Raw genomic sequence first — 24,982 nt, 5'->3', positions numbered from 1 at the left:
TTATAAGCCCCCGGGGCATAAATTATAATCCTTCGCTCGGGTTCAGGGGGGTCATCTTGACCCCGAAATTTTTGTTATCGGATCGTTGGATTATTTCGAACAAAATGGGTATCTCAAAATTTTGATCAGATTCATTTGGGGAAAAGACTTTATGGGAAGTAGGGCGTTGGTAGATTCCCTCTCATCACTTTTGATTCTTAAAAAGGGAACTAGAACTTCCAATTTACATCAAATGAGTTATATGACCAACCCCTTACAGAAAAGCCTTATATGCTCCAGGGGCATAGCTTACAACACTTGCCCCGCGTTCTGGGTGGTTGTATCCACCCTAGAGTTTTTGTTATTTGATCTTTGAACTGTCTTGAACAAAATGGCTACCTTAAAATTTTGATTGGATGCATTTGATGAAAAAATGGCCTTGGGGGAGAGCTACTTGCCCTCCCATCACTTTTGACTTTTACTTGGCGTTTTCACTTGTTTGGTCCCATTTTCCCGTATATACGACGTATTTTCGACGTAGCACCTTAGATTAGGTATTCTTTTGTGAAAAACTGTAGCTCAACACTCCGTTTGGAATTGGACGACACGGAAGCTTTGCCACCTTCAGTGGAAATTTTTTTACTTTTGGGTGAGATTAAAGAAGGAATTTACATCAAGATTCATTGAACTTTCTCTGAAAATAATATAGTGAATAATCCGGAAGTTCATTATTTTGTGAATGACCAGAAAAGCTATTTTTTTTTGTGTATAAATATGCTAGTTTCAATATTATTATTTTAGTAATTATACTGATGGCGGTTGTTGTATACGTGATCGAAATATCTGGACTTTTGAACCTATTTTTTTCACTGTCTGAATAAATGGAATTACCCCCATTTGAAAATTTATTTGTTCGTCATACAACGGCAGTGCGGCTTAAGAAAAGAATACCTAATCTAAGGTGTTACGTCAAAAATACGCTTGCTCTTCCTTTGTATGCTTCTCGTTGGTTGTTAAAACCGGAATTATACTTTGTAACCGTAATTTTAATTGATTAGTATCAGCAAGATCTAAAGGGAATGAAAAATAAAGACAAACAGTAACGAGGAATTTTTTTTGCCAGTGAAGGAAAAACACTAATCAAAGTGGATATTTTGACAGGATAGGATATTTGGCATAATTTTATTTGGTTAAAACTCTATTTTAAAAACATGGAATTCAGTATAACTTTCGATTGACTAGTCAAGTTCCTTGTTTAGAAGACAAGAAACAGCGCCAAATTATCGGATTCAGATATTTAATGTTGGAATTTGATGGAATCTTATCTTTTTTAGGTGAAAAATTTGCTCGTGCTCACTCTGATCTTGGAAGCTCAATTGCAGCTTCGAAAAAGAACCGTAGCGGATCCGTTAATCTGTCATGCGCGGAAAGGATTTGTGGATGTGCATAGTCAAGTATTTTAATTTTTCAAAAAAGTGACATGACACTTCCGGAATGGCTGATATTAGTGCTTCCAAAACTAAAGTTATATTGCTGGCACTTATTCAGAACTTTAAATTTAGGTTCGTAAATGTTTTTAAAACAAAAATTAGAAAGGTCTTGTTGGTCATGAGGAAAAAAAGTAATTAAGCAGAACAATTTTTCCCGCTTAGTTAGGGGGGTGGGCTTTTTCTGGCGAAGCGACTACATACCATTTTTTCTTCCTCCGGAACCTAGGGATAAGGATATGTTGGTTGTTTTCAGTCAAAGACTTGACTGATTGACAATGAAAGCAGCCTCTATCCTTCAATTCTCTGTTGGCTAAGGACTCAACGGAACGTTTCAAACTGCAAAATGGGGAAATTCACTGCCTAAATAGAAGTTATTCTATCCTTAAGGCCGTGATTAAGTGAACTGATGAAACTCGAAAATTCCATGTTAAAATCGAAAATATATATTTAAAAAGTACTCAAGTATTCATTGGCGGAAGATACCCCTTTTAATATCAGGCCGTAGCTTCTTGAAGATGCTACAAAACGTTTGCAGGGATTTTGCTCTATTTCCTCTAATTGCTTAGAAATCTTAGAAAATGTCTAGCTCTTTTTCACAAGTATACTCTATGAAGGATATTGCTTTTATAACAAAATTGGTACTATCATGAGCAGAAGACAATAACCTGTAAGATGATTGCAACCATTTTTCGATGTATTTTCCTGTTTTCGAACAGTCCCATAAAATATTTCCAGCTACCTGAAATTTTTACAAGTTTTTTGGCAGAAAGAACCGTTTCAGATCGCCGATAACACCCCTAGAGATCAAATTGACAAGCCGGTATCAATTAACCTACTGTTTCCGCTAATGAATAAGTGCTATTTGAAGAGTTTTTGACAATCGACGGTCTCTAGAGAATTGAGAGACAGAAGGCTACCCTAACTTTGATTTTGAACCTGATGTTTTCAAGTTCACTTAATCATGGCCTTAAAAACTTCATTGTGTCTAGAATTTTGCTGTGATGATAATAGTAAATTTTCTAGCAAAATAATGCAGCCAAAAAATTGAAAAATGTGTGTAATCCTTTAATATTGTTGATATTTTGCTGCTTATGTCCTGCCGCAAGAGAAATGAAATTTTTGTAAGCCTATGGTGCAATGCTTGGCTTAAAAGACATAAACGCTAATAGAACTTGGTCGCCGAAGTTTTGGTGGAGTCATTACATGGACCATTTAGGGGTGCTTGAAAATTTTGTTTAGTACTTTTAATTTGAAATCATTTATCATACAGTTTGGATTTTTTTTTTTCTAACTTGTATAAACACGTCGTTGATCTTTAGTAGAAAGATCAACTTTTCATTAAGTGCTAGTTCGTAAAATGGATGTATCGCCTTTCCTTCTTTTTACTAAGGATCTTGAGGTGTGTTTTATGAACTTAGTATTTAATATCTCTTTTAAGCTGTTTTTTTTTACACTTATTTTATTTCTAAACGTGGCACGCCTTTACTACACAGGAATAAGGTTAAGTGACTCTTTAAAAATTTTAAAATGTACCCCTTCCAAAAAAAATTCTCACGCATCTTTTATGCCAAATGAAGACAGTTGTATTTTTTATTAGTTTAAATAACATTAGTTATGATGCTTTGTACTCATAATTTGTGTTCATTGTTATATTCATCAGGTTTGGGCAATAACAAGACACTATTCATTGAGTTTAAAGAAACAAAATATAATAAATGATGGCTTCACGGATACTAGTTTGAAGGACTATATTCTATGTTGAGATTGATACTGAATAAGTGTCTACTACTATAGCGTTTATTCGGCCTTAGTTGGTTTTTATAGAGCTTAAACTAGGGACTAGGCGATTTCTCTGAATCCTTTTAGTTTGAATCCTTTCAGTTTTGAATTTTGGCCAGAGTAAGATCATATCGAACCAGTGATCATTGAAGGTGAAGACAGGGATCATTTTAGTGTAAATCTGAAGTTATAGTGCCTTTTACAGAGACCAAAAATAAAGAACGGCAGCTATGTAACTCTAGATATATAACTCTGTGTTTTATAATGGTTTTAAGTTTGTTTGAACGTATTTTTTATCTTCCTGTCTCATAAAAAAATCCTCTCCTCGCACCCACTAGAAAAATAACGACCCTGGGTATGGCTGTCTTTTTGGCATTAAATGTTTAGCCTATCGTTGGTTGATTTGTTAATACGTATTGTCTAATAAAGTTTTTGTTCAAAAATTGACTTGCGTTAGTTCGTGTTTGAAAAAGATTTACCCTTCATTCGTTTCAAGCCTTGCGTTTTGTACTTTTCAGAATTGTAGATGGCTCTTAGTATCGAAGAATATTTGTTGTGATTTTTGAAAAGATTTTATAGGATTATTCCAACAGTTTCTGATAATCTTGCATGTTGCTTCTCGTTTGGATCAAAATAATAACCATTATTCAGGATTTGATATAATATCCACCTATAGTGGGAAGAATGGCTATCATCTGTTCTCTTTAAACCATGTTTTCGGTAAACTCATTCAATGGCAAACTGTCATTCGATAAATCCTTGTTCAATTACCAGATATCCTTAAAAAAAAAAATCTATTTTAAGTGTATTATACATGTTCCCATAAAATGTTAAGCTGAAATATTTTATTTGCGGACAGTTTAATCTTAATGTAACATTGTTTTGCCACTGAACTTCTTTAAGTTTTAGTGGTACAAAACAGTAGGCCATTTTTTGTGTTTTTTTTTATTATTTTTTAGCTTAATGGGAGCACAATTTAAGAAAAGGAAGAGCATTTATCGACCCAGAGAAAAAAAAAATTTTTGATTCAGCATAAAAAGAAATGACTGGACGATACTACAAATTGTTTGACTAAAATGTATTCGCCTAATGACATGTGTTTAAGTGACGGAATGTTGATAAATTCTAATGACGGAAAGTTATCGGCTTAAATCCATTTATTCTTCATTATGAGTTCTAATTTTTACGCTCAAGCAACGATGTAAACGTTACATGAGTTCCTTTCCTCCATTTGTAATATTAAAATATTTAGGATTCTAGAACATGTCTATTTCAACTTGTTTTCAATTTGCATTGCTTTTTTTTACTTGAGGCTTTTTTCTCTATAGTTCTGTCTAAGTGTGTTTTGTGCATTGACAGTGTCGTCGTTTTTTGTTCATTTAACTTCGCACGTTTTTCTCGAAGATGAAAGAAAAGCAAAAATAATAGGATGTGTAAATAAGTCAAAAGACCTGTTTGTTTGGACTCTCTTGTGTACAAAAGACTGATGATCCTGTATTTTTTCAATATTTTCAAAGACAAAAGAAGATTGACTTTTAAATATAATTGGTTGTATAAAACAGTCAAAACCTGTTTAGTTCACCGCTTTTGTAAAGATTTCTCCGGGCACTGTCAGTTCCTCTTTTTACATTTTTGAAATACAAATGAAAACTGGTTTGCAAAACAAATGGTTGTATAAAAGTCATGTAAAAAATTATCAGTGGCCCAAAAAACTGTCAGATTATCGTCAATTGTTTTAAAATGCTGCATTTTGTATGTGTTTCTTGGTCTCCCGGTAAGGGGAAAGTCGTATTTGCTAAGTTTTGTCTCCATCGTGGAATTTGTAAGTTTTTTAAACTTGTCGTATATGATTACTAGTTGATCTTGGATGCAGAAAACTTAGTATTCTGACTTCCTGATAAATTTTTGAAAATTCCTGGAATGAGATTTTTTTTTTCAACTTCTCTTCAATCCACTATTGACATTTTTCTTTGCTTTTTTGCTGTTTTGTTATGGAATACGAAAGATTTACGTTACGATCTTTGTCTTCAAATTATTACGATCAATTGTTATCGTAATTGTTATTATGACGATCAAATTGTTACGATCATTCTCATCAAAAATAATTAGACTTCCTTGTGTGTCGGACTTATCATAGTAATTGGGGATCATGTTGAATATTATAACTAATGTAGTCTGTGTCTAAAGAGTAAAATATTGGGCGCCCAATTATATTTTTTTTGTGGGGGATGACCACCAATAGTTAGATTCTCGATCGCTGCGGTCAGCCCCCTATGCAGGAGGGGTGGCGGGTTGTAGCGGTTGTGGCGGGGGCATGGTCCTGAGAATCAAAGCTACCTTTACAAAGAGAAATTTAATTTAAATCTGTTCAGCTTAAAATCAAATATCATGTTCAATCCATTTCTAGGAGAAAATTTTTTAAAGGTACCGCTAAAAACTTTTTTCTCTTTTTGAAAGTCTTTCAGGCTGATTAAATTTTAATCTAAACATTTCCTTGAAATTTAGGTTTGTAAAAATAGATTGTGCTGAACTTTTTGTATCCAGTCGATTTCAGATAAAGCTATAAAAAAAAGTTCACTTACCTATTTTCCTATCGAAAACAACTAGTGGGTTTTCCAAATTGCCAAAAAAAACTTTTTACGATAATTTTTTCTTTTACTGGGTGGACCACTATATTCTTGTATATTCTAGTTTTAAATTGTCTGCAAAAAGCTGAAATGCCATGATGATCTATATTAATTGTTAGAATGTGCACAATTTTGATAAATCTGAAAGCGACAAAGACCACACTGCCTTTCTATCACAAACATCAAAAACAAGAAGAGCAATAGGGAATTTTTCAAGACGGTGGGAAACAAATTAGAATGAATATTTCGACCCTATGTCCAAGGGCTGTCCTCAGCGATACAAAAATATAAAAGAAGAAAAAACTGACCACAGAATAAGATCAATAAAACTAAAATGATTTTTTTTTTTTTTTCAAAACAGTCCCAGCATCTATAATTCAGCGAATTTCAACCAGGACTGATAAATAAATTGTGATCACAATTTGCACTGTAATCCTAGATCTAGATGTACTGAAACATTTGTTATCCCAATCATAGCTGATCTAGGTTACATCCTTTCATGCAAATTCGGCTTTTGGAACGCGAAGGTGTATAAGATAACCTACAAAATATGAAGGAGCATAGTGAATATTTGTCATAAAAACTGATTACAAAGACTCGCAAAATTTAATTCAATAGTCAAATTATATTTAATGAGTAAAAATAATTTAAAAACATTATGTGGCACTAATAATTTATGTTATTTCGCATTGAACGAAACCTGTTTAATTTAGAAGAGATCACATCAAATGAGTACAATTGCATAATTTCATGGATCAAGATTAACGTCCAAAATGGTTCAACTTCGAAATGCTTGGCAATTGGTACGTAACTACTTAGAATTTATTTATTTATTTTTTGAATCATTTTGCACTAAATAAATATTACCATATTCACCTTATGGTTGTTGCTAATACAATGATCACTTAGGCCTAAACCTTTGCAAGTAAAAATCACAGTCTGCACAGTAGATATTAGGTAGTGTTACTTGTTTTTGGCGACATAAGTCACAAGTCACTAAATTTGGTCGTGAAACACTGCCACTTTTAACATTATATACACCATACTGTTCAACATCGCTGCTATTCCTTTGTTCATTTGTTTGCTCGCTGTTACCGTTTTCTAAACCTGGGGGACTTTTTTCATATTCCTTGGGTAAATGGGAGGCGGAAGGTAGTTGGTGTAAAGAGTCCGTGTGAGGATTGAACATCGTCTGGCCCACCAAATGATTTGGCTGTTGATAATTGGTTGGGTATCCTGTGTAGCTATGCTGTTTCTGGTGATTTGGAAAATGACTAACTTGATTTGGTGTGGATTGAAAAGAGGATTGCAATTTCTGCTGATCCTGGGGACAAATCTCTTGAGTGGAAGGGATTAGTGGGCTATTAGTCTTATCAGTTAGATTAAAAGTTTGAGCTGAATGGTTATATTGGTAAGCTTGGTTCCTTTGAGTTAAGTTTTCCTGATAATACGGTTGGAAGCCAGGAAGCTTACTAGCAGAAGTATTCAATTGTTTATGCTGGTTATTTTGTGGACTTTCAAAATTTGATTGAACTACGACATGAGGAGTCCATGGGTTTTGCACTTTTTTCGGAAAAGGTGGAGGCTGGTAAGGTGGCAAGCTTCTTTGCTGCTGTTGTGGCTGCCATTGTGGGTTTGAAGGTTGGCTATAAGAAGGAGGAAAACAGTTAGATTGAATAGGGTAAGGTGTCCCTTGCATGCTTCTCTTATCGTCCGGTCTATAAGCTGGATGGAATTGTTGTCTGGGTTGAATATTATGAGATGATGCTGCTGCTAACTGTGGAGACACTGGCCTTAACTTTTCTTGTTGCATCATTTTACTATTTGCCGGTAAGGCTTGGTATGGCATTTCCTCTTTAACAGCTAAGTCTGTTTCATTATTTAATGAAGCTGTAGTATCAATAGGAATAGCTTGTAAGCTCGCTAATTTTTTCGCAAATTCAGAGTTCGTATTTGGCTCTAACTTAAGAGGAGCACTGTAACTTGAACCATTTAGACTCTTTATTGCACCTTCTTTCTCCCTTTGTGATTGAAATGCACTCCTCAGAACTCTTTCCAAAATAGGATTTGGAACATAGGAGTCGTCTTCTTCGTCTTCAGCTGTTGCCACTAGCACAACCTGGTCACAAAAGGTTACACTTTTCTTGTGCTTTCGATGGCTCTGATTTTCAGGTGCATCAGTTTTTGGTATGGAGTTCACTTTATCAAAATCTTGGATCGTCCAAGACCTGAAATCAGAAAAAAATTAATACTGAAACAAGGGTACAAAACATATCTTGGATTTAAAACAGAAAGAGATAGTTAAAGAGACAATCAGAGGATCCAAAACGAAAATAACGAGTTTTTTAATCCCTCTTGACAGCCATTTTTGTTTGTTGTTTATATTCGTCTCCTTTTATTAATTCTAAATTGTTCCATTTATTTTTTCTCATAATTATTTTTTGTCAAGTGTTAGTCGCTAAACATGTCGGCTATATGTTTGAAAGAAAAAATGTATTTTCTACGTAAGTAGGTTTTGAGAGTCAATGGCGCAACACTGGGTTTGGAAATTAAGAAGACTAAGTTGCTGGACTTCATAATTAATGGGAATTAAAAGGCGATTCTAGGCACAGAAAAATTGAGTGAATGGATAGCTTCATATTTCTAGGTAGTATTATTAGTAAGTGAGATAGATGTAGGTGAAGATGTGAAAAGTAGAAAATCTAACGCGCGTTGTGTTGTCGCAGTGGACAATTTTTTGAATGAATTTGCATGTAACTCTTAGAACTAGAACACTAGAAGGTACGGTTATGACAGTTGCAAAGCATGATTATGAAACTTTGACTCTTATGCAATTGGAACACATACTAAAACTTTCCCGAAGAATTGTCTAAGGATAATTTCAGATAGTCGTTTGACCAATTATATATCAAACAATAAGCTCTATAAAAACCGTGGCCATCCCACTTTCTAGGGCTAAAATGAAACAAATATTAGGTTGCGTTTTATGGATGATGGATAATAGGTAGCCAAAATGTTTCTATCTGGCGATCCAGTTACGGTCAAACGAAAAGCAGGACACTCTCGAATAGTGTTTCAGTAAAGCATGTCTCCACTTTCAAGGGTCTTGTTCTGCATCAAAGCTCACAGTTTGCTTCATTTGACAGTTCAAAGAAAAACTACTACTCAACAAGACTACTATCAATAATAAACGCGTAAGTAATCATGAGAAAATATCTCAGCTTGGAGTTTTTTTGTTTCTGTATGGGGTGGGTTAAAGGATACAAACCAACTAGCCTCCTAGGCTGCACTTTTTGCAAGTAAAATAAACGATTTCAAGTAAAAGCAAAACCACTTACGTGAATCCACTAATTTCCTGAGTGTTTCTGAACTCTATTTCTCCCTTCATCAAAACCTTCTGTAAATTTGAGTTAGCAATTCTGGGTGAAAAGTCGACCTCATCGACTCCTGAATCATCCACAATTTGGTCCTCGGTTTGGAGCTTTTCGAATTTCGCTGCTATGTTTTTTACAGATTTTGTGACGTCGGTCTGCTTGATCACTTGACTGCTAAGGCTAGAATGGACTTCGGTTTTCTGTTGGTCAAACTTCGATTTTAAAGCTAGCTGTTTTGCTTGTAGCTCCTTCAACCAAGAATGTCCTTCTTTTTCTTGTCTGCTACTTTCTAGAGGGCCAACTCTATCAACAATATCAGTTTGCCCTGGCTTAAGGTCAAAATTTGGAATTTGGTCATGTGTATTGTTATTTTTGGGCTGATGGTCATAATTTTCTGTTTTCATTGGTTCGAGTTCAGATGGAGAGGGAGGAGGAGGAAACTCAAAATCGTCACTGGGCTGCTTCTTGTGCATAGGAGGAGTACCTGCCACCGGATATGGAGGTAAATCTGCTACCTCAATCACTAAAGCAGGTACAGCGGTAACCGGTATGTCAAAGCTTTTACTTTTGTATTCATTCTGAAAGTTTTGATTCATTACATGTTGATTGTCGAATGTCGGCTGATAGAACTTGCTTTTTTCTTGTGGCTCATTTAAAGTAAAGTAATTTTTATAGCTGTTTATTGAATTTTGTAAATAAGGCACTGAATTTTTGTCAAAATTGGACGTTGTCGACTCGTAGGACAAATTGAGTGAATTACCATCAGTCGGAAATCCAAGTCTTGATTGCCCGTTTTCAGCATATGATCCGCAAAAGCTGTTAGTACTTGCATCACTATTCTGTCTACACAGTGATGTAGATGACATTGTGTCTGAAGAATCATCGTTAGAAGGTAGTGGACATGGAGGTTTTCCAGTGCCAAATTTTCGAGTCATTTGAGAAGAAGAGCGAAGGGGCGGCGGCGGTGGGACTTTAGCTGCACACAGGCCTTTTCCTTGGCTTCCGTGAAAACTCTTTCGCATTAGCTTACTTCTCTCTAAATTTGGGTTTCCTCCAGCTTCAGTACCTCCTTCAGAGAGATAACCACCTGCTTTCTCAATAAGTTCATCTGCTACTTTTATTATTTCCTTGTCGGAAAGAGATCCACTTTGCTCCTCATCCCGTAAATCTGGGAGGCTACGATTCTTTCGCTTTGTTAAACCACCAAGAAGCAGACGTCGTCTAATTCTATGCTGTTTTTTGCCGACTTTGAGATCAGATTCGGTAATCATGGCATCGTCATTCGCATCATCAAATTGTTCAATTCGGCTACGAATATTTGCAATAACATTTCCTTTTGGAGGAAGACCATTAGGACTCTTTTTCGATTTTAAATTATCATCAGGCTTTTTTCTACGTTCTTCGCTTTTCGCTCGCTTTTCACGTTCGTCTTTTGAGGCTTTGATCTCTCTACCTTTCCTAGAAACTTGAGGGGATTTAGGGTCATCAATTTCATTTAGTTTCTGTGCCGTTTTCCTTCCTTTCTTCTTAGGTAGTGTGGCATATATTTCAATATTCGCCGCTACTTCACTCAATTCTTGCTGGATTTTTTCTTTGGCGTGTGAAACTGGCGAATCTCTTACTTTTCGAGATTTTAGCGAATCTCTGCTATTTTGTCTGCTATGGCATATTAAATGTCCATTCATCCCGTGATGTTGGCCAGGATCTTCCCGTGCAACTAGTCGGCGGTGCAAACTTCTTCCGCGCATTATGCAAGTGTTATGCTTCATCCTAGCAAAGACAAGAGTTTGTGCGTTATTGTATGGGGCATCCATGGCTGCACGAGCTCTTTGTGCCGCTGATTGGCATAGCTGAAGCGCAGTCTCTAAATCCCCAAGCTCTTCGTTAATTCTACTTTTTTCTAGAAGCTGATCTGCTTCAATACAGAGACGTTCACAATCATCGACACATGTTGGGGCAGGATGATGATGACTTGGATACCCAAACTCTTCACCGAACCAATACTTTCCATCTTTTTGAATTTGTGTCGGAAAGCTATCGTTTGATGACAGTGAGAACGAATCGTAACCTTGGTCTGGAACTTTCAAGGAGATGTCATTTATTTTAGTGGATGAGTTAACAGAGCTAAGACGCCCTCTGCCCACTAAGCATGAATAAGGGTTATCTGCATTACTAGAAGCAGACGAGGCGCTGTTCCTATCTCCACTCCAGTTTCCCGAATCTCTGGACCTTGGTGTATTAGCACTTTCTGACATGGTTATTTTCAAGTCTGGTGCAACTATAAGGCGGTTCATTTGATGATCAGCAGCTTTGTATACAAACGAATCTTCGGAATCAGACCGGCTTACGTTGTTTTTCGTCCAGGTTTCTAGATCTTTAACATTCTGATAATCTCTAAAATTCTCTATATTCTTTTTTTCAGGGCTAGGAGTCATGGCTCTCCTTGGCTGCAAGATGGGGGAAAACATTGTTACCCTCTCTGGATTTGGTGTCATGGCACGTCTTACGCTAGTGGTATTGCATTGCGGTTTTTTGTTTATGATTCTTTGGTGATTCACCACCAGGTTTATCTTGCTTGGTGCAGTATCTGTGTTGACTGGCAGACCAACAGGATTTGCATATAGCAAAAGAAGTGGCTGAAAATGACCACGCCGACATTTTTCCACGACTTGTTCCCAGTGAGGCCCGACTTCTCGAACTGCTGCGTCATCAAAATATATCCAAAGCCTAAAAGTAAGAGAGAGGGTCAAGTAGAGGTCAGTGTTAATTTTCTTACGACTGATAATATATAACAGAGATGGTTAATTTTCTTACGACTGATAATATATAACAGAGATGGCCAAGCTTCACTATAACTGGGGCCAAATTCAACAGTAAATCTTTCATTATGAAAACCAACATAAAACTAGATACATAAAAAAGTTATACCTGACCATCAGATTCAGGAAGGAACCAATAAGGCATGTTGTTAGTAATATGGTATATCAATAAAGCTTATCTTGTTAAAAAATATTATTTAATTTCTTCATTTCTTTTCGAGAGCCACATTCATTCTTTCAAAGAGCCGTACGCGGCTCGCGAGTTGCAATTTGGGCGTATGTGGTGCATCATGTGAAATAAGATACTTCCTATCAAGAAGTAAGTTTATTGTCTATCGAACGTCCCATCCAATTTTTCTTTACAGAAAAATATTTAAAGCATATTCACAGTTTTTAGACAAATTAAGTGACAACTTTATGAATAGTTATTGAATCGCTCCTGGCAGAAAGAGGAACGTAAAAAATGACTATTCTATAAAAGTCGATATTATTATCTTACTGTCTTTACTAGATATACCTTCTTACAACAAATAGCAGGCATCCTCTGAAACATAACAATAAAAAATGTTATCAGTTGCATGTACCGTTTGAATACATTTTTTTTTATTGTATTGAACGAGTGGATTGTGTGTATACGTATAACACTAATTCAGTGCCCAACACAAATTGTTTTTTTGCATGTTTTCTGGTCTGTCAATTAATTCGCTAACTGCATGAAGGGAGCATGTTTAAATAAAAAAAAATGTGATTTGCACGATCCCATAATATCTTACACATACTGTTCAATGATAAGTATAGCAACACTTATCATTTTATCTTATAAAATTTTTATTTTTTGGCATATTTAAATCCTTTTGTGGATAGAGACTCATTTTTCTTTAATATAAATCTATGTCAAATTACTTTTGATTTTAGAAAATCTGTCAAAGACCATTTATTATTTTCTAAACAAATTATTAACCAGTACATCATTTAACAGTAAAAGAAAATTGCAAGAAATCTATCAATAAATAGGCCTAATTTGAGAAATATTATATGGTTATAACTGTATAATAATGAGGAGTTTATTTCTGTAAGGAGTATTTATGTGAATGACTGCTGCTTCTTTTTTTTGCTCGTTTAAACGAAACATTATGTTAAGGAATATTACGAAGTAAACCTCTATCGATTGTTAAGAAATGGGAATATATTTTACTCATAAATGCAAAAAATGGCTCGGTTCAAGGCCATTCTAGACATCTTCCTATTTAGATGTTTTTAAACGACGTCCTGTTAGATGGTCCCCATGTGGCCAAAATATTTTAGAGTCAAATTGTCCGAATGCTCTAAATATATAAAAGGATTGTCGATATTTCGATGTATCTTTAGTTGTTATGATGTCAAGTTGGTTTTATAAAATGTATTTTCAATTCAGGTACTAAAGAATGTGTCACTGTCTTTTCTTCGAGATAAGAAGATTGGGAATAATTGCCCATAAATAATTGCCATAAATGGTTGTACATTGTACCAATAATATTGGTCGTTTGGACGCCGCTAAAAACTTACAAGGCTAATTGATGTAGTCAAGAGGCAATACAAATATACCAAAATACAACTTGAAGCCTTAAGAATATTCGAAAGTACATCTGACTGACTCATGTAAATTTTACTATAAATGTAACTACCTAATCTAAGTCTACTATTTAATGAGATCGTTTCCAACACGCGATTTGTAAATTATAAAAAACATTTTTGACAGTTTGCCATAGATTCAGTTAAGTTCTGATTTTTTCGTCTTCTTTTTCAAGTAAGATGAGCATGATAAATATGTAGATATTTTAAGGAGTGGGTTACTCATTATTTTGGATCAAAACAAGGATGTACAGCATGTACCTCTTCAGATGAATTCGTAGACGATGAAATCTTTAAAAGACAAACATTGGACACCAGAGGCGTATCCAAGAATTTTGTTCGGGGGGGCCTTTACAAGAAAAAACTTAAGAACGCCTCAAAAAAAATTTTTATACATTTTTGTTACATTTTTACAAGTCAGGAATTTATTTTTGGGTGGGGGGGGGGCTAAAACCCCGTAGCCTCTGCACCCCATAGATACGGCCTTGTGGGACACATTCCTATTTTGACTCGTGGGAAGCCCTAGATCATCGTATCTCAATTTGTATGGTATCCCCTTATATGATTAATATTGTATTCCTGAGACAGAATTACTCCACAAAAAGCCAGGGGTGAATCTCCAGCATTTTTACTAGGGGGCTAGAGAGGTCCATATCCGGATAGTCAAGGGGAATGGGGTATATAATAATTTTTTTCTCCACATTATTGGAAGGGGGCACCTGACCCCCCCCCCCCAAGCGGCGCCCCTGCAAAAGGCACATAATGAATCGAAGTTTTACAAATCGTATTGTACATTAAAAAAGAAGAGTTTTTAAGATAACCAATTGAAATTTTTCCAGCCCACAGCGTCCGAATCGAGACTTCATCTTCTTCCTTTAAGTCTTTGGCTAGTTTCGTCACGCGAAATTGTTTGTGGTTTGTCTCAATCTATGTGCTATGTAAAAAAACAGGAGTTACATTTCTCCGCTAAAAAATCAAATTTATATAGATTTTTCTTTTTCTTATTTAAAGCAAAAACCAGTCCCAAGAAAAGTTCAAAAATATATTTTTCAACCCATAAAATTATGAAAACGCGAAAGAATTGCTTTAGTTTTGGGAAAGAAGATATGTACTTTTATTTGTTAACTTTAGTTTCAGAAATTGAAACTCTTATGGCCATTTCGGTGCAAGAATCCCTATGATCATATTTGTACACAGTTCCGAGTCTCTAGGGAGCTCTTTGGATTAATATTAGGGTAATTTGCCTTTACCCTGCAGTAAACAGGCATTTGGATGACGAAGAATTTTATACAGATATCTTTGAATCCTTTTGTTCTCAGTTGTTTTTTTTTTTAATAATTTAAATCCGTTTTTTGCGGTTTTTTTTATGTAAAATCATTTAAATATTTACTTTTCACTCAAAATCCTACCCAAACAACTATTAGAAAGAGCGGTTTGGGTGGGAACTTTAGTGCGGACCCAACCATAAATTATATGTTCTGTTGATGAAGAGAGGTAGTTTTACTTGTTAACGTGTTTTTTTTGTGCAAACGTAAAATTGCAATAAAAATTTACTAGCGATTTTTTGAGGGTAAAGGTTCTGGTTTGTTCTCCTTGCTTAGAGACCTTTGACATTATTAGTGTTTTTTTTTCCCAGATTGTATGAGAATTCATGAGCAAGTGCGGTTACAGTGAATCACATGTCTCCCACGATAATCGGAAAACCTGGCATTTATGTTTTGACTGAATTTAACCAATTTATTTGCCATGGTTCATGCTTTTTAAGAAACTGTCTTCAATACATCATAATTACAGGTCACTCGTATTATTCGGTGTCTAGATTCAAGTACTAAAATTCAAGAGAAAAAGAGATAAAACATAGAAAAGCTAGTATGATAAACTTAAAGAGTGGAACACTGGCTTTGCTTTGAGTTTGTTCCGCGGTCCCTTTAATTAGTAATTACATATTCCACAGCTGAAAGGTTTACGGTTGTATATTTTATGTTTGATTTTGTAGATACACACAAAAGGATACTAAATCACGGAATATGAGCTTAAAATCAACGAAGATGAAGATTCAAATTCCATATTATTTTGGTGTTTGGTTTTTCTCCAAAAGAAAATCGGGTTCTCCAAAACATCCCCGAAAATTAGCGTTGACGAATATTACAAGATTATATTAATAAATTAAGGTCAGTACTATGATATTTAGCATATTGCATTTGTTGGGCAAATTTCGTGTACGGTAGGTTCTATTCAAAAAAGGGAAACTGTACTTTACCTAAAATCTAGAATGTAAAACCAAAATCAAAATACAGATGGTCTTAATAGCAATTATTTAAGTGACAAACTAAGAATACTTTCCCATTTTGACCCCACATTCAATAAGCTTATTGTAATTGATTTTTGTAATTTTTGGCGTTCAATACGCAGTTATTTTTGTAATTTTTGGTGTTCAAAATGCAACTGGGATTATTGAATTCCGTTCAAAAACAATTAAATTAAATTAATTTTTGGTTGTTGTGCTTCAGAGCTAAATAAGAAATTTTGTAAGATTTTTACTTCGAAGCTCAAACTGCCTTCAACAGAGCACAATAATTACGCTTATTCAACAGGCTATTGCAATTAATTGTAATTAACTTTGTCGAACGTTGGGTAAAACTAATGTTTAACTACTGAAGCAGAAGTACTATGAATGCGTCTAGATAATGAATTCGAGTAGTCAGTTTAAGGTAGATCAAGCCCAAAAAAGCAGCTTGAGACATAATCTTTCAAGTTTAGCAATTAAAACAGAAGCCCTTATTCTTTTCGGTTATAATTCTTTGAAGCCATTAAACCTTTTTCTAGACCAACTTGCAATGAAAGGTACGATAACATTCCCATAAAAGCTGAGGAAAAGAATAATATAAGACCTGGGTAGTTTACTGTTGCTGTGAAAGAGAATCGGCAACTGCTGAAATACCTTGACAGATGCACGAATATGAACTTTATTTGTGGCTGCACCGATAATTATGGGTTTTCAGCTATGTTAGAACATCGGTTTTATATCAGACAAATTAGCTTGATTCTCTTTAAACAGGAACTTCCAAATTATGACTCGTCAATTTGGTGCAGTTATTTTTGAGGCCCCCAAGCATTAATAGTTAAAATTGGCATGAATCTTCGTACTTCAAGCGCCACTACCCTCTTCCACTCCAGGCTTATAACCAGGGACGGTGATTCCGAAGTGCGTCCAGTGGCGTCATATCTCCGCCACTCCCCTAAAGGGTAAAATTATTATTCCCTGAATGGGTAAAAATACGTGAAATGGGGAGTTACCTCTTTATTTAGCCTCTCTTCTAAAAAAGGAAATGACGTCGTTGCTCATAACCGACTCCCTTAAAACTTAAAATTGCTCCTCCTTTTATGTTCTGTATTGTAATCTACGGAAATTTAATGAGCTTCAGTAGGTGAACGCTTAATTCCAATTTCATATCAGTGACAGATGTCTTTCATTGCAATAAAAGAATTTCTCCCCTTCGTCTTTAGTGTATGAAGGAATTTTATTTACCTTAATTTCGTGTGAAAGAAGAAGGTTGAATAGTGTTTTCCGTAATATGTTACAATTCCGACAAGTTGATGGTTTGTCATGCATCCCCATCTATCATCGTGGACGGAATGATAAATATCTTTAAGTTTAAGCGAGGTTCCAATGGTTGCAAAGACAGACATTATGTGATCCAATGTTGGCCGCTCAGAATCCCAGACTATGCCAATACTGAATATTTCAGGTCGGTTCACAAGGCGTCGACAAATTTGAATTTTAGCGCCACAGGAACTCTACAAAATAATATCCGTTTAAAGCATAAAAAAAGAAATAAAATAAATAGATAAGATCATCAATACTTTAAGATGCTCGATAATTAATGAAACCGTCAGGATTTTTCTCAGCACATAGCACATCCATCAGCAATGCATCCCAGATTTGGTTGTGAAGGAGGGGGATGGAGGTCTGCGAAGGGAGTATTATAGCAGAAAGATATGTTATTGCTTCTTCCATCAAAACATAACAAGTCTATTAACATACTGAGTGCAAAATTGCTTTTCGGATCTTTTTTCTGTAATTCACTTTTACACGTTGGAACTTATTATTGGGGGAGGAGAATGGCATATTTTGATAATATCCCACATAAATATCCTGATAATATGCTAAGAATAATGCCCAGACATTTTGACGAAGATTTCTGATATTCAGCAGACTCCTGATATTTTCTTAACAAGTTCTATAACTAAGGTAAAAATGTAATCAAATTGATTATTAATGAGGATGGTATAGCTAGAACTATGATCAAACCCAAATTTAACCTGTGACATAGTCCATTTGGGAATATTTACCTCCTTTAGGGAAGGGGCTGGAGTATCAGTAAATCTTTGGGAGTCTACTTGGACCAATTCGGCCCCAAACACCTTGGAAGAGCTTGAAAGAAATCTTCAGACAGGCTCAGTCCCATCCAAAACGTGCAATTTCACACCCTTGCACTAGGTGTCAATTTTTAATATAAGATTATTCTGCTACTCGGTTCATCAACAATATTGGGGGTGTTAAGATATTCTAGACCTGTTTTAGACATTACACAATTTGAACAGGCATTTTGTATATTATTTGATAATTTTGTGCATCAAACATAACTGATCTTATTGCTTTCTCTAACTGGTTTTCGAGCATATATTAAGTTTGCCGTGGCTAGAGGATAGTACTCAGAAGAAGTACTAATTTTGTATTCAAATTAAGTCACAGTAATAATAGACTCAAGTTTATAACTAATCGTAGTTTGTTTCAATTGCTTGCTATGATTCCCATCTTGAATAATATTAGACAATTATTCTTGTAAATTGCGCCAATGGTTCAAATAGATATTTGAACGGTTTATGATTCAAAGTAACTTGAGATACTCGTGAATCTTAGTAATCCAACAGAAGTTAATTGTTGATCTAGTCCATGTGTTTACGTCATACAGGCGGATCTTGAGCCCCCCTCCCCAAATCTTAACAATTTTACCACTCCTCCTTAATTTCTCATATTTTTTTGTACAGCTATTTGAGTTACAAGTAGGAGATTCCGAAGCTTTATATCCAGAAGCTTAAGGTATAGTTCAGGGTTTGATTAAAAAAGAAAATCAGGAAAATTTAGAAAAGGAAAAGATCCGTCGAGAAAAAAAAATAAAACAGTCCGAGCCAGCAAACAGCAGTATGGGCCTTTGATCGTGGACCATGTTAAAGAATAGACTATTATTGGCTGCACACTTTTTAAATTTCAAGTAAATAGGATTTTGTTTGGATAAGTTACCTAATTTGTCAATCCTAGCTGATTCGTGTTAAAGTAATAATGTTAGAACGGTTTTATTGATTCTGTTTGTTTTTACTTTCCTCTTTTTACAATAAGTTGAGTTTTATCTTTATTCTACTTTCTGGTTTTGTTGCGGGCGGCTGTTAGACATGTACCCGAAATATTCAATTAGTTTTCCTCTACAGATCACTGTCTTTGCGTTTGTCACTGTCTTCTACAATTCAATGTCAATTCATCACTGTCACTATTCAGTGTCTAAATATTTCGCTTATTGCATTATCTTCTTTTTTGTTTGCATTATATGAAAAAGCACCGGTTGGTGAAAGTATTAAAGAGTTTTGGCCAAAGTCATTAAAATCATACAAACCCTTCCATTTTTGAAGAAAATTCCGAACTAGTCTCCCTTTGAAAAATTCTTGCGATGGCCCATGATATAGATATTTACTCTTTTAATTCGACATTTAGCATGCTTGAAACTCAAAATTGCTATTTTTCAGTTACCTTGTGCCATAAGAATGTCGAAACAAGACAAATATTTCTATTGGCTGTTTTCTTATATCTAGAAACATATGCTTTTGCTTATATTTTTTGTCGTTATTGGCATGTTGGTTTTCAAAAGAACGAGATAGGACGACTTAAATGAAGAATTTGGGGAGGAAATACCAATTCGGTAATTTTATACAACTTTCAATTCTATTACATTATGCAATAACTCAGAGTGAAAGCATAAAGCTAAAGTAAATATGATTGTACTACTATGATTTTGCTATGGATTTGTATTTGGTAGTGTTTACTTTGCGTAAAAATTTGGATAATAATCACTACGAGTCTTTTGTAAAAGTTTGACGAAGCATTCGCCAAAGCTATTGTAAAAAGTCTGGGTTCCTAAGGGCAGTCGGGTTGTGAACCCAGCGAAACTTGTTCTCAGGGCCAGAGGCATCCTCAGGCATATTCGAAATCTGAAGATTTAAATCAAAGTGAGACTGATCTAGTAACTAAAACTATAGAGAACAGATCTCATGAGGTGGTAGTATACATGTTTGAAAACTTACGATGGCTGTCAAAAATCAGAACCACATTTCCTGCAAAAAAGTTTTGAGCCATTGCAGTTAGTCGCTTTTTAATTGCGTACCATTAATGGACAATTCAAACTTAAAATGAGTAAAAATTGCCACACAATATAAGGTGACTTTAGCCCCCCTCCCCCCATAAGAGTACTAAAATACAATTTGCTCCAAGTACGAAGGAATGGACGATATTCATTACTCGGATTAATCCCCCATTTGCTGTTTTTAATGTATCGTTTTAAGTAAAGGGCAAATCAAAGCCTAGTAGTGGGTATCCCCATCCCCCTAGTAGTGGGTATCGAGCAAGTGATAATTTTTGCTCGATTTAAGCTTTTATCATTCTTTACTTGTATAGAAAAACTTTTTTTATATTTTCATTATGTGCATTTTATTAGAATTAAAAAGAAGTCACGGCTTTTCTTCTTATTTTCAATTATTTCGGCAAATAATCTTTTCAAGGGTAAATATTGGACCGTATAATCTTACTTTATATAATTGGTAACATTTCGTAACTCCCATCCAATTAATAATCTAAAAAAAACACATAATGTTATACAATGGGTACTGGAAGCCTAGTAAGTATTTCTTATTATGCCATAAGTAGTTTTCCGTCCTCATAAGATAGCATCGTTTTTCTTTTGTGTGTGTGGGGGGGGGTGAAGTCTTCAATCAGGTTCCATTGAAAAACGCTAACAAGGGAGATTTAAAAGTAATTTAAATACTTAGGGAATTCGGAGATGAGTAATTTAAGCACGTGGGATGAAAAAGGCCAGTGTGCCAGATTCGGCAACTTTACAACTAGAACATTTAGTATCTGTATTAGATGTAGGAAGTTTGTTTATACATAGTTCACAGAAAAAGCTAAAACAAAATTGTAGCTACAGAAACAAAACCAAATGAACTAGAAAGAAGAATTAGTGAATACTCTTTTCAGGCAAGTAGCCAGTTTCTTTTTCCAATGTTTTTTTGGGAGGGGGAGGGATTTTTTTTTACTGCGAAAAACGACCAAGACATCGATTTGGATTAAAATTAAACGGGATAGTCTGAAAATGACAATATTTTAGAGGGAGTGGGTCCTACATACCTTTAGGGTAAGTGTCTGATTTTCATGCATAATTTTTAATGTTCATCTTCTTCAACAGTGGTAGAAATATAGAAATATTTAGCCAATTGCCCCATCTCAGCAAATTCTGCTCTATTACTAATGCATCTTTATTGTTAAAAGATCCTTAATCTTCCTCCAGAAAACCAATTGCTTTATAAACGAAGCATGAGACTAATCGTGACAAAACTATTACCCAGAAGTGTAAACATTCAAATACAGTAGTAATAGAGAACAAAACGACAAGCCACTGATCAGCAAGTAAAAAGTCACATCACGTTTTATTTGTTATGTAGTAGTCTAAAATACATAGTGCGTAGTACTCTTTTAATATTGTATTGTGATAAACGTGACTAAAAGACCCTTACTGCTCCCTGACGTCGATTCCTCTTATGTTTAATGCTATAATTGGAAACAAGCACTTAACAGTTCATCGGCAGAGCTTTCCAAAACAGATTAGCCTAGAACAGTGGCATCCATTGGGGGAGACATGTTTCCCCTTGGAGTCATTTCTGCCATTCTCTAGATTTTGAAAAATACATTTTGAGGGTGGTATTTCCACTGAAAAACAACTTTTTAGCGTAGTGCTCTAATTAGCACTACATGGAGCCAATCATATTATTTGTGACACGTGTGTCAGAAAGGGAAATATTCTCTCTAAGCTATATGGGCTCTGAAAAGACATCCTTCAAATGGAGTTTTTGGATTGACTTCCTAGCAGGGCTGCCATTCCTAGGGATTTTCTTCAAGGTCTTGAAGTATCAGACTTAAGCTTGGGATCTTGGGAAAAATATGGATATTAGACAATACCGTATATGAAACATGTATTACGATATCATTTAATATTTTAGATTTTTCCAACTCTCGAGATTTTTCACAAATTAATTTTGGTATATCGCTACAGTCTCACTGGTAACCCTGCTTTCGAGCGCGGAACTTCAAATCAGTCGAAGCCGTCAAAAAGGTATCGAATCACACACAATTCTAAATGCGGTCAGTCAGTAAAATTGTAAGTCTAATTTAAACTGCAGCATGATTATGGTCAAATTCAAGGCTTTATCTAGAATTTTGTTCGTTTTTTTAAGTACAAAAAAACTTAAACAAGAGCTAAGAGCCAAGAGATCATATGGTATGAGCTCTAACAAAATTCTATGAATCAATAGATTGATTTAAAAAGGAAAATAAGAGGTTTAATGCCGGTCAGGATTTAAAATAAGAGCTCTGAGTCACGATGTCCTTCTAAATATCAAAATTCATTAAGATCCGATCACCCACTAGTAAGTTATAAATACCTAATATTTTCTAATTTTTCCTCTCCCTTTAGCCCCCCAGATGATCGAATCTGGGGAAACGACTTTATCAAGTCAAATTGTGCAGCTCCCTGACACGCCTATCAATTTTCATCGTCCTAGCACGTCCAGAAGCACCAAACTCGCCAAATCACTGAACCCCTCCCCCAACTCCCCTAAAGAGAGCGAATCCAGTACGATTCTGTCAATCACGTATCAAGGACATTTGTTTATTCTATCCACCAAGCTTCATCCCGATTCCTACACTCCAAGTGTTTTTCCAAGATTTCCCCCTCCAACTCCCCCCAGTGTCAAACGATCCGGTCGGGATTTGAAATAAGAGCTCTGAGACATGAATTCTTTCTAAAAATCAAATTTCGTTAAGATCCGATCATCTATTCGTAAGATAAAAATACCCCAATTTTCACGTTTTCCAAGAATTCCGGTTTCCCGCTCCAACTCCCCCCAACGTCACAGGATCTGGTCGGAATTTAAAATAAGAACTTTAAAGCACAAGATCCTTCTAAATATCAAATTTCATTAAGATCTGGTCACCCTTTCGTAAGTTACAAATACCTCAATTTTCAAAATTACCCCCCTCCAATTCCACCAAAGAGAGCAGATCCGGTCCGGTTATGTCAGTCACGTATCTTAGACAGGTTTTTATTCTTCCCATCCAGTTTCATCCTGATCTCACCGCTTTAAGTATTTTCAAAGATTTCCGCCCCCCCCCCCCCAATTACGTTTGATCCGGTTGAGATTTAAAATAAGAGATCTGAGTTACGAGGTCCTTCTAAATATGAAGTTTCACGAAGATCCGATCACTCCTTCGTAAGTAAAAAATACCTCATTTTTTATAGTCAGAAACACCCCCCCCCCCCCAACTATCCCAAAGAGAGCGGATCCGTTCCGTTTATGTCAATCATGTATCTAGCACTTGTGTTTATTTTTCACACCAAGTTTCATCCCGATCCCTCCACTCTAAGTGTTTTCCAAGTTTTAGGTTTCCCCCTCCCAACTCCCCCCCCCAATGTCACCAGATCCGGTCGGGATTTAAAATAAGACACGATTTCCTTCTAAACATCAAATTTCATTGAGATCCGATAACCCGTTCGTAAGTTAAAAATACCTCATTTTTTCTAATTTTTCAGAATTACCCCCCCCCCCCAACTACCCCAAAGAGAGCGGATCCGTTCTGATTATGTCAATCATGTATCTGGGACTTGTGCTTATTTTTCCCATCAAGTTTCATCCCGATCCCTCCACTCTAAGTGTTTTCCAAGATTTTAGGTTTCCCCCCTTCAACTCCCCCCAATGTCATCAGATCCGATCGGGATTTAAAATAAGAGCTCTGAGACACAATATCATTCCAAACATCAAATTTCATTAAGATCCCATCACCCATTCATAAGTTAAAATTACTTCATTTTTTCTATTTTTTCCGAATTAACCGGCCCCCACTCCCCCCCCCCCCCAGATGGTCAAATTGGGAAAATGACTATTTCTAATTTAAACTGGTCCCGTCCCTGATACGCCTGCCAAAATCAAAATCAAAATTTCACAATCAAATCAAATCAAAAATCACAATCAAAATTTGTTAGTATGCATTTTATTACGTTTTTACCAGTCGGACAAAAATTTTCTTTTTTTGGGGGGAGGGGGTCAAAACCCCTGCCCTGGATACGGCCTCGGTCGAATTCATTCTTTTCTTATATATAGAAAAAGTACATGACGCATTAAAATTTATGACGGGGTCATTAGTAGAAATAAAATATTTTAAATATCTGAACATGGTTAAGGAAACTGAAATAATTCTTGACAAGTTAAGTTCTGAAAGTTAGTAGGCTTTTTTAATCTTCATTTCCGTGGGCAATTTGATGTAATTAGTTATCAACTTTTTAATTATCATAAGAGAAAACCCATCATTAACTTACTTGCATTCCGATTGTTTCTGTTTTCAACATGGAATTCCTACTCTCAAGTTCTATTTTTTATGAATTTTTATCTTGCATTTTAGGTCAAAATGGTTGGCTTTTTGTTTCGTGTAGCGATACAAACAGGACTAGTGCATAAACAGACTTTGTTTCTAGATGGAAGGGCGACATGTTGAAAAAAATAATAGAGAGACGAATTATACAATGAATGGGAACACATTATATATAGGAGAAAATTCCCCTAGAGGTCCCCATGTGAAAGCTTTTGGATAGGGAATGTTCCGTCTCTGGTTTAATCATCTTTGGTGAATACAGTAAAATAAACGTACCGGACAGTCTCTAATATCTCCCATTCCTCCAGCACGCCGCAGAAGCTGTCCAAATTCCTCTGTTTGTTTGAACTGGTTAACAAGTGCCGATGCGGAGACATAATGCACCATCTGTGTAAAAGGAAGTGGCTCCGAAGTTGCACCGCATACTCCACATACGCTTTGCTCAACAACGGACATGGCAAAACGCTGGTGGCTTAAACAGTGGTGGGCAGCGCAAACATCATCCCCTTCAGTTCCACAAAGATGGTAGTGGAGGCGGAGCAAAATATTTTCC

General features: G+C 35.6%; 2 protein-coding genes and 1 long non-coding RNA gene across 4 annotated transcripts in view; 2 read left to right on the top strand and 1 right to left on the bottom strand.

Moving 5' to 3' along the window:
• Positions 1–3,691, top strand: part of LOC136038739 (uncharacterized) — a 42,473-nt gene extending 38,782 nt beyond the window's left edge. Inside the window, exon 6 of the mRNA XM_065722101.1 lies at positions 1,314–3,691. Coding sequence (XP_065578173.1) covers positions 1,314–1,429 — 116 coding nt within the window. The 3' untranslated portion in view covers positions 1,430–3,691. The remainder of the gene's footprint in view (positions 1–1,313) is intronic.
• A 2,789-nt stretch (positions 3,692–6,480) lies between these two features.
• Positions 6,481–24,982, bottom strand: part of LOC136038738 (uncharacterized) — a 126,089-nt gene continuing 107,587 nt past the window's right edge. For both annotated transcript variants that reach the window (XM_065722098.1, XM_065722099.1), the window contains 4 exons: positions 24,706–24,981; positions 17,209–17,477; positions 9,214–11,976; positions 6,481–8,103 (listed from right to left, as the gene is read on the bottom strand). In XM_065722098.1, coding sequence (XP_065578170.1) covers positions 6,777–8,103; positions 9,214–11,976; positions 17,209–17,477; positions 24,706–24,981 — 4,635 coding nt within the window. In that variant the 3' untranslated portion in view covers positions 6,481–6,776. The remainder of the gene's footprint in view (positions 8,104–9,213; positions 11,977–17,208; positions 17,478–24,705; position 24,982) is intronic.
• LOC136038740 (uncharacterized) overlaps positions 14,594–24,982 on the top strand; it is a 29,576-nt gene continuing 19,187 nt past the window's right edge. The window contains exon 1 of the long non-coding RNA XR_010620283.1: positions 14,594–15,850. This is a non-coding gene — a long non-coding RNA (uncharacterized LOC136038740). The remainder of the gene's footprint in view (positions 15,851–24,982) is intronic.

The sequence above is a fragment of the Artemia franciscana genome, chromosome 18 (assembly GCF_032884065.1).
Source record: "Artemia franciscana chromosome 18, ASM3288406v1, whole genome shotgun sequence".
Classification (NCBI taxonomy): Eukaryota; Metazoa; Arthropoda; class Branchiopoda; order Anostraca; family Artemiidae; genus Artemia; species Artemia franciscana.
This window is presented reverse-complemented; position numbering and strand designations above follow the sequence as displayed.